Raw genomic sequence first — 15,948 nt, forward strand, 5'->3', positions numbered from 1 at the left:
GACGTTCCCAGGTCAGGGATTAAATTGGTGCCATAGCAGGAACCACTGCAGTGACATCGCCACATCCTTAACCCCCCTGAGCCAACAGGGAACTTTTTTTCTGCACTTTTCTCAATCCTTATATCCAAACATTTCAATCAGAGCTTATTTTTATGAGCTGGTTACATTCTGCAGTGTTGGCGAGTGAGTTTGGGGGATGGTTGTTGGGTTCTGGGTGGCTAGCTTGGTTGGGGGATGTGGTTTGGAGCCTTATCAGAAGGCTGACTTGGACATCGCCTGGTCCTTGAGTGACCCATGCTGCTGGTCAAAGAGAGCCACCATCTGAAAATCTCCTGTCCATGTGTCTATGGCCTTTTCAAAGCTGCGTGTGTATTTCACATGGTTAAGCCATGGAGTCATCCCAGGAAACAAGCCCGCATGTACATGAACAAGATGATGTCCGTTGGTAACATGAGCTGTGAAGAAAGTAAAGGGGATGGGATGATGGAGCAGAATAAGCAGGAACCAGCCTGGTTCAGTGGTGTTGGCAATTAAGATAACTCTGTCTTGGGGCACCAGTGTAGGAAAATGAGACACGTGGACAACAAGCAATCTCAACTGTACTTCTGCAGAAGGGCGCGGGTACTCCAAAAAGCACATGCATGCTGAACAAAAGACCCTCCCCTATGTATCCCTAAATGCTCGTGATTTACCTGTTCCCTTCCCATTGGTCAGGTCAGGGCGCACATTCTTCCAGGTTGGCTAAATGAAACAAATTGTTGCTGGGACAAGAGGTAAACAGAAATGGGGTCGCAGGGGCATTTCCGCTGAAACCGGGGCAAAATGGAGTAACCAAGATTTTCTTTGATAGAAAATCCATTGTGTAGAGTTCCCGTTGTGGCGCAGTGGTTAAAGGATCTGACTAGGAACCTAGAGGTTGCCGGTTCGATCCCTGGCCTTGCTCAGTGGGTTAAGGATCCGGTGTTGCCATGAGCTGTGGTGTAGGTTGCAGGTGTAGCTCAGATCCCGAGTTTCTGTGGCTGTGGTGTAGGCTGGCAGCTGTAGCTCCGATTAGACCGCTAGCCTGGGAACCTCCATATGCCATGGGAAGCAGCCCTAGAAAAAGGCAAAAAAAAAAAAAAAAGAAAAGACAAAAAAAAATATATGTATAAAAGACATTATGTTACTTTCCACAGTGGTCAGCAAGGCTTCATAGAGCAGGGCCCTTTCCTAGTTCCAAATGCCAAGGAAAAATGTCTAGAGCTGCCTTTCTCTTGGAGAAGACATCAGTGTAACCTAATGTGGAACTTGCAGTTTTGTTTCTCCAGGGAGAGGGCAAACAGCTCTTTTGTGTCTGGGGCATAGAGAGGAAGAAGGAAGGGAGAGGTTGGGTCCAGGGTATGTAGGACCTTGGAGCCCATGTTAAGTATTTGAGTTTTTTCAAAGTGAAATGAGACATTTCAAACAGCACTTGCCAGGCTATGCTTTGCCTATTTAAATAATCACCTTGGTTATTCTGTGGACCATGTGGGGCAGGAGAAGTAGAACCTCTAAGTGATACAGGTGCGAGTGGGTGGTTACTTAGATTAGGCTTTAGTGTTGGGAATGTACAGACATGGCCAAACTCAGAATACATTTTAGAAATTGAAAAGAGTAGTTTGGATGCAGAAGGAAATGTTTCAGAGAGCAAGCCACGATTCTCCTCCTCCCAGCTTTCCTCCTGAGAATTTCAGTAAAACTCTGGAATTTGAAGCATCATGTAAAACTGAAGGCAGAAGTCATGAAAAAAGCAATGCTTGTTTGAAGCTCTGATTGGGGAGCAGCAAGAGCCTACATCCCATCCATACTGCCAGGCGGTTGGGCAAATTTGTGGTTGTGCGTTCTTTGGAAAACTGAAGCTGAGAGCCTGAGCTCAGGGACTCTGGGCACAGTGGAGGATGGGAGGGAGATGCTTGGCTGAACGGGGGATATTAAACCCTGTATTGAGATAGGGGAGCCACAAGGTGGAAGCAGCCTGGAATCCCTTGTGTCTCGAGACATATTTTTACAATATTTTCTTAGCTTCTTTGCTTCTGTTTTCTATGCTGAAAATTCCTTCTTGTCCTGCTTTGCTTTACCCCATATTCCTGCATGAAAAACAGTCTCAGTGCTGATAAATGATTTAAGCTTAAGAACAAAGACCTAAAGGCATAAGTTATTCATATGGTCAGCTGAATGAGGACAGAATGTGTTGGTCTAGGCACGCAGGACCTGTGCAGATTGGCACACCATTTGTATAGCATATGTCCTCTAAAGAGTAAGAGGAAAATGAGTCTCATGGCCCCAAGGGGTTTATGAGGGGTGGTTAGCAGAATATGCATTAGCAAGGAGAACAAAGGTGCAAACCTAGGCACCCTGGTCGAGGCAGATAGGCATGCTGTCTGCAGAAACACAATGGTGATTCTCTAGAATGCTATGCATAGATAGCTGACATCAAGCTTCCTCAATGCTAATGATTGTTAAATGCCTAAAGATCAGAATAAAAGCTTAATCAAGTCGTGGCGCAGTGGTTAACAAATCTGACTTGGAATCATGAGGTTGTGGGTTTGATCCCTGGCCTTGCTCAGTGGGCTAAGGCTCTAGCATAGCTGTGAGCTGTGGTGTAGTTTGCAGACGTGGCTCGGATCCCGTGTTGCTGTGGCTCTGGTGTAGACCGGAGGCTACAGCTCCGATTGGACCCCTAGCCTGGGAACCTCCATATGCCGCGGAAGCGGCCCTAGAAAAGGCAAAAAAAAAAAAAAAAAAAAAAAAAAAAAAAAAAAAAAGCTTAATCAGCTACCGGCTATGTGACTTTAAAAATAATTTAAAAAAACCTATATCCTGAACCTTCAACCCTCTTCTCACTTGATATAATCCTAACGAGCACAGTAAAAGCAGTGTGGTTTCTCGAGGCTGTGCTCTTGGTCCCTGAGACCTTGAGTCCCCTGGTTCCCACCTTTAACTAAGATAAATGTCTCTGTGTCTTTTTTGTTGTTGTTGGTCTTTTTGACTTTTCTAGGGCCACTCCTGTGGCATATGGAGGTTCTCAGGCTAGGGGCTCCATAGCCACCGGCCTACGGCAGAGCCACAGCAACTCTGGATCCGAGCTGCGTCTGCAACCTATACCACAGCTCACGGCAATGCCGGATCCTTAACCCACTGAGCAAGATCAGGGATCGAACCCACAACCTCATGGTTCTTAGTCGGGTTCTTCAACCACTGCACCACAATGGGAACTCCATCTCTGTGTCTTGTTTTATGTTAACTTTTTCCCTTAAGCACCTGTTCTTCAGCCCTAACCTGCTGAGCTGGTCTCAGCACCTTGGAAGTCAGCAGCCCTAAGGAGTATCTGGACTCTAGTAAAGTTTATATGAGCGAAGAGTCAATTGTTATGTGATAACTGAAATCTTGAGGAGCTTTGGTCCTTTAATTTAGGTCCATTGATATGGCAATGCAGAGAAAAAAGGGAACTGTGAAAAGGCTCTGTGAATACAGTAGCCTGATTCTTATTCCCATTTTCTTTCTTTCTTTTTTTGCTTCTTTTTATTGGAGGGTACAACCACAGCATGCAGAAGCTTCTGAGCCAGGAATCAAAACCCGCACCACAGCTGTAACCAGAACCACAGCAGTGCCAACACGGGATCCTTAACCTGCTGAGCCAGGAGGTGACCCCTCATCTCCCTCTTTTCAATTTTAGAAACTGGAATTCTCCTTGTTCTATTTTAGAAATATCACAATGTCTTCTGGCAGATAGAGGTCCCCCAAAGTCCAGGAAAAAAATTGGGATTTTGAAGGAAAAAAACATTTCAGAAAATATTGCCGCCTTGTACTCCTTATGCTTATTCAACCACTCTCATACTTAAAAAAAATTTCCCCTGCTCAATAAGGACAAGTACTATCAAGAATGCAGTTCAGGAGGAGTTCCCTTTGTGGCTCAGCAGGTTAAAGATCCAACAACGCAGTGTCCATGAGGATGTGAGTTCAATCCCTGACCTGGTGTGTTAAGGGTCTAGCGTTGCCCCAAGTTGCTCTGTAGGTCTCAGATGTGGCTTGGATTCAACCCCTGGCCTGGAAACTCCCATACGCTGCAGTTGCAGCCTTAAAAAAAAAATAACAAAGAATTCAGAGTTCCCATAACCCTCATGTGGCTCGTCTGGTTAAGGATCTAGCTTGTCACTGGTGCGGCTCTGGTTATAGCTATGGTGCAAGTTAGATCCCTGGCCCAGGGAACTTCCCCATGCCAAAAAATAAATAAATAAATAAATAAATAATAAAAGAGCAAAAGAGGAAGAGAGTGAGAAGATAAATCAAAGAGCGAAAACAGTAATCATATGCCTCATATCCAGTAAAGAACTAATAAGCAGAACATAGAACTACGACCAAGACAGAAAGTCAACCAGACAGAAAAACAGACAAAACACTTGATGAGGCACTTCAGGAAGGAGCAGATCCAATCAGCCAGCAAATATCGGAAACATTTGTTCCCCCTCATTAGCAGCCAAGTATATGCAAGTCATTACCAGGTCCCCCATGCTCTCACCTGATTGGCTAAAACCGAAAAGGCCATAGGTTTGCCAAAGTGAAGGGCAATGAGCACCCTCTTATGCAACTAGTGAGTGTGTAAATTGGTAGATTGTTGAAAAACAGTCTGGCAATGTAAGGTTGGAGTTTACACATCTATGGCCAAGAGATCCCTTTTTTGGACACGTGTGCTCCAATACACACCTCCAAGAAGTCTCAGGGCAACGCTGTCTGTAAGAGGCCCAAAGTGGAAACGACCCAAAGCCCCACCAACGGGAGAAAGTTTCTGTGGTTGAATACTTTATACCCTGCACCAAAAGTCCAGCTACGTGCAGCAGCATAAATGATGAAGAAAAAAACCACACACAAAATACATTAAAGTACATATGCACATTTGTATTCATATGACGTTATGCACAGTTTTCAAGAGTGGGCACAGTTTTAATTTTACAATGTTCGCCAAAATTACTATGTGAATAGTTAGAGTCAGGTCAGTTGAGGAGGCTGAAATCTGGGAGGAAGGGCACAAGGCAGGCTGCCCGGCACTGACGGTCATTTCATTTCTGTTCCCTCTATAGTTATTTGTTAATCTGCACACACACTTTCTAGATTTCTATAAGCACCTGATCTTTTATAATTTCAAAATATTTTTTTAAAGACGCTAGGAAGTTCTCTTGCGGCATAGCAGGTTAAGTAGAGGCTTTGCCACAGCGGTGGTGCAGGTCACTGCCATGGTGCAGGTTCAATCCCGGGCCCTGGAACTTGCACAGGCTGTGGGTGTGGCCAAAGAGACACATATAGACATATATGTATATATACATATATGTAATATTTTAAAAACGCTCTGGAAATTGTCATATGGGGGTTCATAGAATCATCTGGTTTATATTGTAAACTGTTTGGATTATGCTTGAAATTTTTTCCAGTCTAATATTTTTTACTGATGCCTTCTCTGGTTTATTATTTTATTAAATATACAATACCTACTCATTAAGGACTTGTCTTAGATTTATGAAAAATTGAGCCTTTAATTCCAGTGTTCCCAAACCACTCACATTTCTCCCTATTACTGACAACTTAATTCTTATGGTACATTTATTACCATTAGCATATTAAACTGATATTCATGATGAATATCAATATATTCTTGTTTACTAATGGCTATAATTTGGTCACATTTCATTACTTTTCCCCCAGTGTCCTTTATCTAGTTCCACAATCTCATCCAAAGTACTGTTTTGAGGAAATTCTCATTGTGACTCTGTGGGTTAAGAACCGGGCTAGTATGCATGAGGTTATGGGTTTGATCCCTGGCCTTTCTCAGTGGGTTAAGGATCAAGCGTTGCTGCAAGCTCTGGCTTATGTCACAGACATGGCTCAGATCTGGTGTTGTTGTGGCTGTGGTGTAGTCAGCAGCTGCAGCTCAGATTCTGCCCCTAGCCTGGGAACTTCCACATGCTGCTAGTGCGGCCCTAAAAGGAAAAAAAATACTGTTTGGATGACATTTCAAATGTTTTCATTCTAATATTGTTTCCTGATGCCTTCTCTATTTGTTAATTATTTTATTCTATTTAATAATACCTAATTTTTAAGGACAGTTCTAGATTCACAAGAAAGTGAGCACATAGTTCGGGGAGTTTCCACTCATAGTTGTCCCTAAGATGAACATCTTAATTCCAATGGTACCTGTGTCACAACTCACTGAACCAATATCAGCGGGTTCTTGTTTACTAATGGCTCTAAATTGTTCAGATTTCCTCACTATTTACCCAATGTCCTTTTTCAGTTCCAAGACCTCATCCCAAATACCAAACTACATTTCGTTTTTATGCCTCCTTAGGTCCCTCTTGGCTGTAACAGATCCTCAGACTGTCCTTGTCTTGGACACAATGTTTATACTCCCACATATGACAGTTTGGGGGAATATGGGTCAGGTGTGTTGAAGGACACCCCTCTACTGGAATTTGCCTGATGCTCTTCTTATGATCGGCTTGGGTTTGTGTATTTTTTGGAGGAAGACTGCAGAGGTAATTTTATGACATTTTCATCACGTCATATCAAGGACCTGTACTACCCACATCGTTTGACTCCTGATGTTGACCTGGCTGAAAGAGCAGTTTGGCAGGCTCCTCTTCTAGACCCTTCCTCCCCCTCCCTTCCCCCCCCCCCCACTTGCCACTCTCACCAGGGAGCAGGGTGTCACACTCTCTTCCTTTAGGGAGGAGAAGGATGTCATTTATTTGGAATCTTCTGCAGAAGAGATGATCTCTTGTCAATTGCCAGTGATTTGATTATGTCAGTATGAGTTCTTAGATATCGCTTGTATACTTTGGGTTCTAATGCAACACTATTTTCATTGTTTGGTCGTTGAAATTGTTTCGGCTTTGGCCACTGGGAGCTGTTTCCTCTGGTTCCCTTGCCCCTTTGATGTGCCCCTGTCACATCAAATGGGTCCCTAAGTTCAAGTTCTCCAGGAGGCTCCAGGATCATGCTGTATATTTCCTGCTCAGGTCCTAGAAACTTTATTTCCTTGATCAGTATAGCTGTTTTTTTCTTTCGTTTTGTAAGTATCAGATTTCTGGTTTTCTTTTCTTTTCTTTCTTTCTTTTTCTTTTTTCTCTTAGGGCCACACCCATGGCATATGGAGTATCAGATTTCTGGTTTTCTTTTCTTTTCTTTCTTTCTTCTTCTTTTTTCTTTTTTGGCTTTTAGGGCCACACCCATGGCATATGGAGGTTCCCAGGCCAGGGGTCCAATCGGAGCTGTAGCTGCCAGCCTAGGCCACAGCCCCAACAATCTGTGATCTGAACCGTGTCTGCAACCTTCACCACAGCTCACGGCAACGCCAGATCGTCAACCCACTGAGCCAGGCCAGGGATCAAACCCGAAACCTCATGGTTCCCAGTCGGATTCGTTAACCACTGCGCCAAGGTGGGAACTCCTGTTTTTTTTTTGTTTTTTGGTTTTTTTTTTTAAAGACTTTCCACTATGATTATAAATATGCCAGCTTTTCCTTATCATTCTCAGTCTTGGCGTTCTATGTCTCAGGGCTACGTGACCAGGGGTCTACAGTGCGTGATATTTCCAGGTGAGTTTTGCTTTATGACAACCAAAGGTGTCCTTGTTGTCTCTTATAAATACATTGGATATTAATTGCGGCTAGACCAGAATTCTTTTGTTTAATATCTTCATGGCTGGGTTTTCCCACTCCTTTTTTTTTTTTTTTTTTTTTTTTCAACCTCTTACTTGGCTTGAAGATTGGCTTAAAAAGGGAGTTCCCATCCTGACTCAGCAGTAATGAACCCGATTAGAATCCATGGGGCCCTGGGTTCTATCCCTGGTGTCCATGATCATCGGATCAAGGATCTGGCATTGCCATGACCAGAGGGTAGGTCACAGACTCAGCTCAATCCTGTATTGCTATGGCTGTGGCATAGGCCAGCAGCCACACCTCCTATTCGACCCCTGGCCTGGGAACTTGCATATGCCACGGGTGTGGACCTAAAAACACAAAAATCAATGAACCAACCAATCAATCAATCAGCTAATAATCAGTTAAAGATTGGTTTAAACACACAAAGGGCAGCGCTGACCAATCAGAATGCTGGTCACGTGATTCCTCTTGATTAGTGCCGATGAAATCAAATCACTGCTCAGGTATAAAGGCAGAGCCATCAGGACATGGTCTGCATTCAGAGGCCTGCTGCCAAGAGGACTTTGTCTCTCTGGGTTCTCCACTCGCATCAGGATTCTCCACTCGTACCAGGATTCGGTTGCAAGGAGGTAGGTGACTTTCTTTCTGCTATTTGTGCTTGTGAGCAAAAGAGTTGGTTTTTTTTTTTTTTTTCCCTCACAGGTTTTCAAAAGGGACTGGAGTTCTGTGTATATATACACACACTCGCCCTAACAATTACCTTGCTATGGAAATGCGTACATTGTGCCCTTACTTCGCATTTGAAAGTTGACGTTGCTGTACTAATTTTCTTTCACTTGATGTGAAGTCAGTGTTTCTTTTGTCATCCGCTTATTCTCAAATAGTCTGTATTCTTTTCTTGAGGTTTGGCTGGGACCCCTCCACGAAGAGACCTTCTGTTCCAGTGAGGCCTGACAATCAAGAGAGGCCTCCGAGGTACTCACAGCCCTTCCACCTGCCAGGAAGGAACCTCTCAGAGCTGCAGGCTGAGGCAGATCCCAGCCCAGAGAGCCGTCTCCACCGGGGAAACACTCCATTTTCTTGGGGCACAGAGTGCTGACCAGAGAGGAGTCCCGGTAACGGTAACGTGACAGGCTGGAAAAGAGACCAGCTCCTGCCTGCACAAGTTCAAGTCCCAGCGACTGCTTCACAGACCCAGCAAAGCTTTGCTGAAGTAAAGGAAGTGTAGGGCAGACGTCACTCCTCAGCATCCGGGGCTCTGGCGCCTACCTGAGGCCTTAGAGTCCGGTGCTTGTGGGATCACAGCCATGACGTCCAGGCCCTGTGGGGTCCAGAACCCAGGCTGTGCCATTATGACCTTCTACCCAACCCTGGAAGAATTTGAAGACTTCAGCCAATATATCGCTTACATGGAATCGCAAGGGGCACACCACGCTGGCCTGGCCAAGGTAATTCCCCCCAAAGGATGGAAAGCCAGACAGACTTATGAGGATATCAGTGACATCGTAATAGCTGCCCCTCTCCAGCAGGTAGCCTTTGGGGAGGCAGGTGTGTTTACTCAGTACCACAGAAAGAAGAGAGCCATGACTGTGAGCCAGTATCACCACCTCGCACATACTGTAAAATATCAAGCTCCACCACACTTGGATTTTGAGGACCTGGAGCAAACATACTGGAAAACGCGCCTGTACGGATCCCCCATCTACGGCGCCGATGTCAGTGGCTCGTTGTTCGATGAGAACACGAAGCAGTGGAACCTGCGCCACCTGGGCACCATCCAGGACCTGCTGGAGCAGGAGTGCGGAGTGGCCATCGACGGCGTCAACAGCCCGTACCTGTACTTCGGCATGTGGAAGACCGGCTTCGCCTGGCACACGGAGGACATGGACCTTTACAGCCTCAACTTCCTGCACTTCGGGGAGCCCAAGACGTGGTACGCGGTGCCCCCTGCGCATGGCCGGCGCCTGGAACGCCTGGCCAGGGAGCTGTTCCCTGGCCCCGCGCGGGGCTGCGAGGCCTTCCTGAGACACAAGGTGGCGCTCATCTCGCCCACGGTCCTCAAGGCCCAGGGCATCCCCTTTGGCCGCGTCACGCAGGAGGCGGGCGAGTTCATGGTGACGTTTCCCTATGGCTACCACTCGGGCTTCAACCACGGCTTCAACTGCGCCGAAGCCATCAATTTCGCCACCCCGCGCTGGGTCGATTATGGCAAAGTGGCGTCGCAGTGCAGCTGCGGGGAGGCGCGGGTGGTGTTCTCCATGGACGCGTTCGTGCGCATCCTGCAACCCGAGCGCTATGAGCTGTGGAAACGGGGCCAGGATCGGGTGGCGCTGGAACACACGGAGCACCTGTCCTCGCCTGGCAGCCTGGAGTTGAGTGCCTGGAGGGAGGTCCGTGAGCCTGGGGGGGCTGCTTTCCGCCCAAGGTACTGCCCGCCTCGTGCGGCCTCACGCCACCGTCGTCCAGGGTCTGCGGGTGGTGGGACCTGCCGCCCAGCCCCTGTGCGTTCTGTGTCCTCAAGCCCTGCACGAGTCCGGCGTTCCTCCTCCGCTGCCCAGCTCGAGGCTTCTGCTGCTCGCAGCTCCAGGAAGCCCAGATCCACCCGGTGGCCAACCCCATGCCCAGCCACCCCTGATCTCCGTCTAAGTGGCCGGCATGTTTCAAATCGTCGTCCTCGGGAACAGGGCACTCAGGAGTGAACAGTCCAGGCCCAGGCTAAGAGGTGCCTCTCCCAAGACACAGCTGGGGCCTCAAGCCTCAACCCCTGCCTGCGGTTGGACCCTTGATGGACAGCCCAGTCCCTCTTAGCCCTGGGCTCCAGCATCCTGCTGAGGCTTCTGGGCACTGCTGTGCCCCTGTCCCCTAAGCCTAACGATGCCTTTGGGCTCCACTGCTCTTGTGTGTGGAGGATCTTTGAGACTGGCCCCATGTCCACGTCAGAGCTTTGGGTATTTGCAGGTCCCTGGTCTCGCATGAAAGGCCCTCCTGTGTGGCCGCTGGTGGTACTGGCTCCATGGTCTTTACCAGATTCTCCAAAGTTTATTCTTCCTCCCGGACTTTTTTGGGAATCTGCTAACACCTGCGCGTCACCCCCTGACAGATTTCATCCACTGGACACGCTAGTGTCTCCGCAAACTAGGTCCTGCTGAGGCTCCCAGAGCCCCGTCTACCTCAGACTCCCATCCTGTGGGCCACCTCTGGATGCTGCTGAGCTTCTGAAGCATCCTGGGCCTTGGCTGCCCTCCAGTCTCTCTCCTTTTCCTCTTCCCCCTCCCCTTGCCCCTCTTCTTGCCAAACTAGCCCTTCTTCCCATTAGGTTTGTGGTGGCTCAGACCCGAGCATCACCTTCCTGAGTCCTTGGTGTGCTGACAATGTGTTCTCTGCCAGGATTTGTTCACAAGGATATTAAACGTAGCTGGAATGTTCAAAGCCGATGTTTCCTCTCCTGTTGTTCATTCAATCCTTTGAGAGACGGTGCTTCTTTTCTGCAGTGTTTTTTTTGTGTGTGTGTGTGTGGGTGGGAGGGGGCCCTGGGCCAGTGGTCTAGGACGTTCCCAGGTCAGGGATTAAATTGGTGCCATAGCAGGAACCACTGCAGTGACATCGCCACATCCTTAACCCCCCTGAGCCAACAGGGAACTTTTTTCCTGCACTTTTCTCAATCCTTATATCCAAACATTTCAATCAGAGCTTATTTTTATGAGCTGGTTACATTCTGCAGTGTTGGCGAGTGAGTTTGGGGGATGGTTGTTGGGTTCTGGGTGGCTAGCTTGGTTGGGGGATGTGGTTCGGAGCCATATCAGAAGGCTGACTTGGACATCGCCTGGTCCTTGAGTGACCCATGCTGCTGGGAGAGATGAGCACACATAGGTCAAAGAGAGCCACCATCTGAAAATCTCCTGTCCATGTGTCTATGGCCTTTTCAAAGCTGCGTGTGTATTTCACATGGTTAAGCCATGGAGTCATCCCAGGAAACAAGCCCGCATGTACATGAACAAGATGATGTCCGTTGGTAACATGAGCTGTGAAGAAAGTAAAGGGGATGGGATGATGGAGCAGAATGGGCAAGAAACGTAGCCGAAACCCAGCCTCTGTACACCGGCACTATTTCAGTCTTCGGCACAGAGATGTGGGTGAAGCCACCAAACAGCTTTATTGCCTTTCCAGGCAAAGGAAGGCACCGCCGGCTAGTGCGTTACAACTGTGTCCTCCCTTGAAGGGGATCGTCAGGGGTCTTACAGGTTGAGCTTGAAAAAACAGGGTCTTGATAAGGATTAGGGTGCCTCCCACCATCGATAATTTCAGCATTATCAAGGCCGGAGTCAGGTGGTCTGGGGACAGTTTCCGGTGGTCTCTGTGGTTATCTCCCTTGACCGTCTGTTTGCAGCGGTTTGCTCACACTGAAAAGTGGGCATTAGGGAGCGCTGCAAAGGAAAAGGAAGCACTAGGCAGGCAATACAACCCTAATCAGAAAGTGATCCTTAGTCAAAGGAAGCAATTAAGCAAGGAAGACATCACTTCTGAACAGCAGGTTAGTCAGTGGCTAAGGTGGGGCGTAACATTATGGAGATGTTTTAACCAGTTTTTAGCTGTATCAAGATTTCTCATTCTTTAACTCTTGAGTCAGCCTTTTGAGACTGAGGGGAGGCCTGGGAGGCGGAAAGAAAGGCCTTTTCGAAGCCTAAGGACACATGGGCCTGTAGCGGGTTTCAAAGCCTGCCTGGTCCAGCGGTCAGGGAAGGGTTCACCGAGCAGGAGCCCTTTCCCAGTCCCAAATGACAAAGAGGAAGGTCCAGAGCTGATTCCCCTTGGAGGAGACAGCAAGTGTCACAGACCTAATGTGCGGATTGTGTTTTTCCAGGCACAGAATGAAACTCCTTTGGGTCTGGGGCATAGAGAGCAAGAAGGAGGGAGAGGTGGGGACCAGGGTATGTAGGACCTTGAGCTCATGTTAAGTACCTGAGTTCTTTTCAAGATGCGAATAGAAAGCAATACATTTGACGTTTCAAACAGCACTTGACATGCTATGATTTGCATATTTAAATAATGACCGTGATTGTTCTGTGGACCACGTGGGGGCAGAAGTAGAACAGTCCGAAGTAATAGAGGTGAGAGTGGGTGGTTCCTTAGATTTAGGCTTTAGTGCTGGGAATGCACAGAAACGGCCAAACTCAGAATACATTTTGGAAATTGAAAAGAGTAAGTTTGGATGCAGAAGGAAATGTTTCAGAGAGCAAGCCACGATTCCCCTCCTCCCAGTTTTCCTCCTGAGAATTTGAATAAGACTCTGGAATTTGAACCACCATTTAAAACTGAAGGCAGTGATGAAAAAGCAATGCTTGTTTGAAGCTCTGACTGGGCAGCATCAAAAGCCCACCTCCCATCCATAACATGGTGAGGGCAGGCGACTTAGTGGTTGTGTATTCTGTGGAAAACTGAAGCTGAGAGCCTGAGCTCAGGGACTCTGGGCACAGTGGAGGATGGGAGGGAGATGCTTGGCTGAACGGGGGATATTAAACCCTGTATTGAGATGGTGGAGCCACAAGGTGGAAGCAGCCTGGAATCCCCTGGAAGGCAGCAGCCCTCGGGAGCATCTGGACCCAAAGTAGAATTTGGATGAGCAAGGATCCAACTGTAATGTGATAACTGAGACCTTGGGGGCGGGGGGTGGTCCATTAATTTAGGCCATTTGTGGAAATGGCAATGCAGAGAAATCAGGAAACTATGAAAAGGCTCTGGGAAGAGAGCCTGGCTCCTATTTCCATTCCCTTCCTCCCTCCCTCTCTTCCTTCCTTCCTTCCTCTCCTTCTTTCTTTTCTTCTTTTCACTGGGGGCACACCCATGGCATGTGGAAGTTCTCCAGGCCAAAGATCAAACTCGCGCAGTAGCTGTAACCAGAGCCACAGCAGTGACAATACCAGATCCTTAAGCTGCTGACACGAGGTGACTCCTCATACCTCTATTTTCAATTTTAGAAAGGGAAGTTCCCCTTGCTCTATTTCAGCAATATCACAATGTCTTCTCTGGCAGTAGATGTCCCCCAGGGTCTAGGATAAGAAAAAATTGCAGGTTTTGAAGGAATTTTTTTTTTCAGAAAATATTGCCCCCTTGTACTCCTTATGCTTTCACTTATTTAATCTCATACTTAAAAGAAATTTCCCCTGATCAATAAGGACAGACAATATCAGGAATGCAGTTCAGGAGGAGCTCTGTGTATGGCTGAGGGAGTTGATGACTAGACCTTGTCTCTGTGAGGACGGGAGTTCAATCCCTGGCCTGGCTGAGTGTGTTAAGGATCCATCATTGCCCCAAGCTGTGTCATAGCTTTCAGATGTGGCTAAGATTTGGCCCCTGGATGAGGTACTTCCATATGCTGCAAGTACAGCCTTAAAAAAAAAAAAAAAAAAAAAAAGAATACAGAGTTCCCATAGTCCCCATGTGACTCAGGAGGTTAAGAATCAAGCCTGTCACTGGTATGGCTCTGGTTCCAGGTATGGTGCAAATTAGATCCTGGCCCAGGGAACTTCTCCATGCCAGGGGTGTGAACAAAAAAAAAAAAAAAAAAAAAGGAGAGAGAGAGTAAAAGACAAGTCAAAAAGTGAAAACAGATATTGTATTCCTCATATCCAATAAAGAACTAATAAGCAGAACATAGAACTACGACCAAGACAGAAAGTCAACCAGACAGAAAAATGGACACAACACTTGATGAGACACTTCAGGAAGGAGCAGATCCAATCAGCCAACAAACATCAGAAAAATTTCTTCACCCTCATCAATAACCAAGTAAATGCAAAGTCATTATGAGGGCCCCCTGCCCTCACCTGATTGGCTAAAACTTAAAAAGGCCAAAGATTGTTGAAAAACAGTCTGGCAATGTAAGGTTGGAGTTTACACATCTATGGCCAAGAGATCCCTTTTTTGGACATGTGTGCTCCAATACACACCTCCAAGAAGTCTCAGGGCAACGCTGTCTGTAAGAGACCCAAAGTGGAAACGACCCAAAGGCCCATCAACGGGAGAAAGTTTCTGTGGTTGAATACTTTATACCCTGCACCAAAAGTCCAGCTACGTGCAGCAGCATAAATGATGAAGAAAAAACCACATGCAAAATACATTAAAGTACATATGCACATTTGTATTCATATGAAGCTATGCACAGTTTTCAAGAGTGGGCACAGTTTTAATTTTACGATGTTCGCCAAAATTGCTGTGTGAATAGTTAGAGTCAGGTCAGTTGAGGAGGCTGAAATCTGGGAGGAAGGGCACAAGGCAGGCTGCCCGGCATTGGCACAAGCTTGCCGTTCTTGACCCAGTGGTGGTTCCGCTTCTGTTCCCTCTATAGTATTTGTTAATCTGCACACACAATTTATAGATTTTTGTAAGCACATTTGATCTTTTATAATTTCAAAATATTTTTTAAAGACGCTAGGAAGTTCTCTTGTGACAAAGCAGTTTAAGTACTGGCTTTGCCACAGTGGTGGTGCAGGTCACTGCTGTGGTGCAGATTCAATCCCTGGACCTGAAACTCGCACATGCTGTGAGTGTGGCCAAAGATATACATAATATTATAACATATTATATTATAACACATATAAAATATATATTATATTATAATATATATAATATAATATAATATATATAAAATATGAAAGATATATAAAATATATACAATATTTTTTAAAACGCTCCAAAACTTAAGTCATATGTTGGTTCATAGAATCATCTCGTCTATATTGCAGACTGTTTTGATTATGTTTGACAGTTTTTTCAGTCTAATATTTTCTATTGATGCCTTCTCTGGTTTATATTTTATCATGTAGGTGCCAATATAATAAAAGTAGGAAGAATAGGTACTTCATAAAGACTTTTTTTAGATTTTTACATTTACTTTTTTTAGATTTACCAAAAACTGAGCACATGACATAGGAGCTGCCACCCCTCCTCCCCTCTACTGGAATTTGCCTGATGCTCTTCTTATGATCGGCTTGGGTTTGTGCATTTTTTGGAGGAAGACTGCAGAGGTAATTTTACGACATTTTCATCACGTCATATCAAGGACCTGTACTACCCACATCATTTGACTCCTGATGTTGACCTGGCTGAAAGAGCAGTTTGGCAGGCTCCTCTTCTAGACCCTTCCTCCCCCTCCCTTCGCCCCCCCCCCCACTTGCCACTCTCACCAGGGAGCAGGGTGTCACACTCTCTTCCTTTAGGGAGGAGAAGGATGTCATTTATTTGGAATCTTCTGCAGAAGAGATGATCTCTTGTCAATT

General features: G+C 46.5%; 1 protein-coding gene across 1 annotated transcript; it reads left to right on the forward strand.

Annotated features, from left to right (window-relative positions):
- The first annotated feature begins 8,206 nt into the window (after positions 1–8,206).
- On the forward strand, positions 8,207–11,101 carry LOC100627380 (lysine-specific demethylase 4D-like). The gene is made up of 2 exons (XM_084978343.1): positions 8,207–8,301; positions 8,576–11,101. The coding sequence occupies exon 2, from the start codon at positions 8,980–8,982 to the stop codon at positions 10,369–10,371; it is 1,392 nt and encodes a 463-aa protein (XP_084834469.1). The 5' UTR covers positions 8,207–8,301; positions 8,576–8,979; the 3' UTR covers positions 10,372–11,101.
- Positions 11,102–15,948: the final 4,847 nt, after the last annotated feature.

This window comes from Sus scrofa, chromosome 9, assembly GCF_054392235.1.
Source record: "Sus scrofa isolate SSC_HxYL_T2T_F1_AM1 chromosome 9, Sscrofa_HxYL_maternal_Yorkshire_Landrace_v2.0, whole genome shotgun sequence".
Classification (NCBI taxonomy): Eukaryota; Metazoa; Chordata; class Mammalia; order Artiodactyla; family Suidae; genus Sus; species Sus scrofa.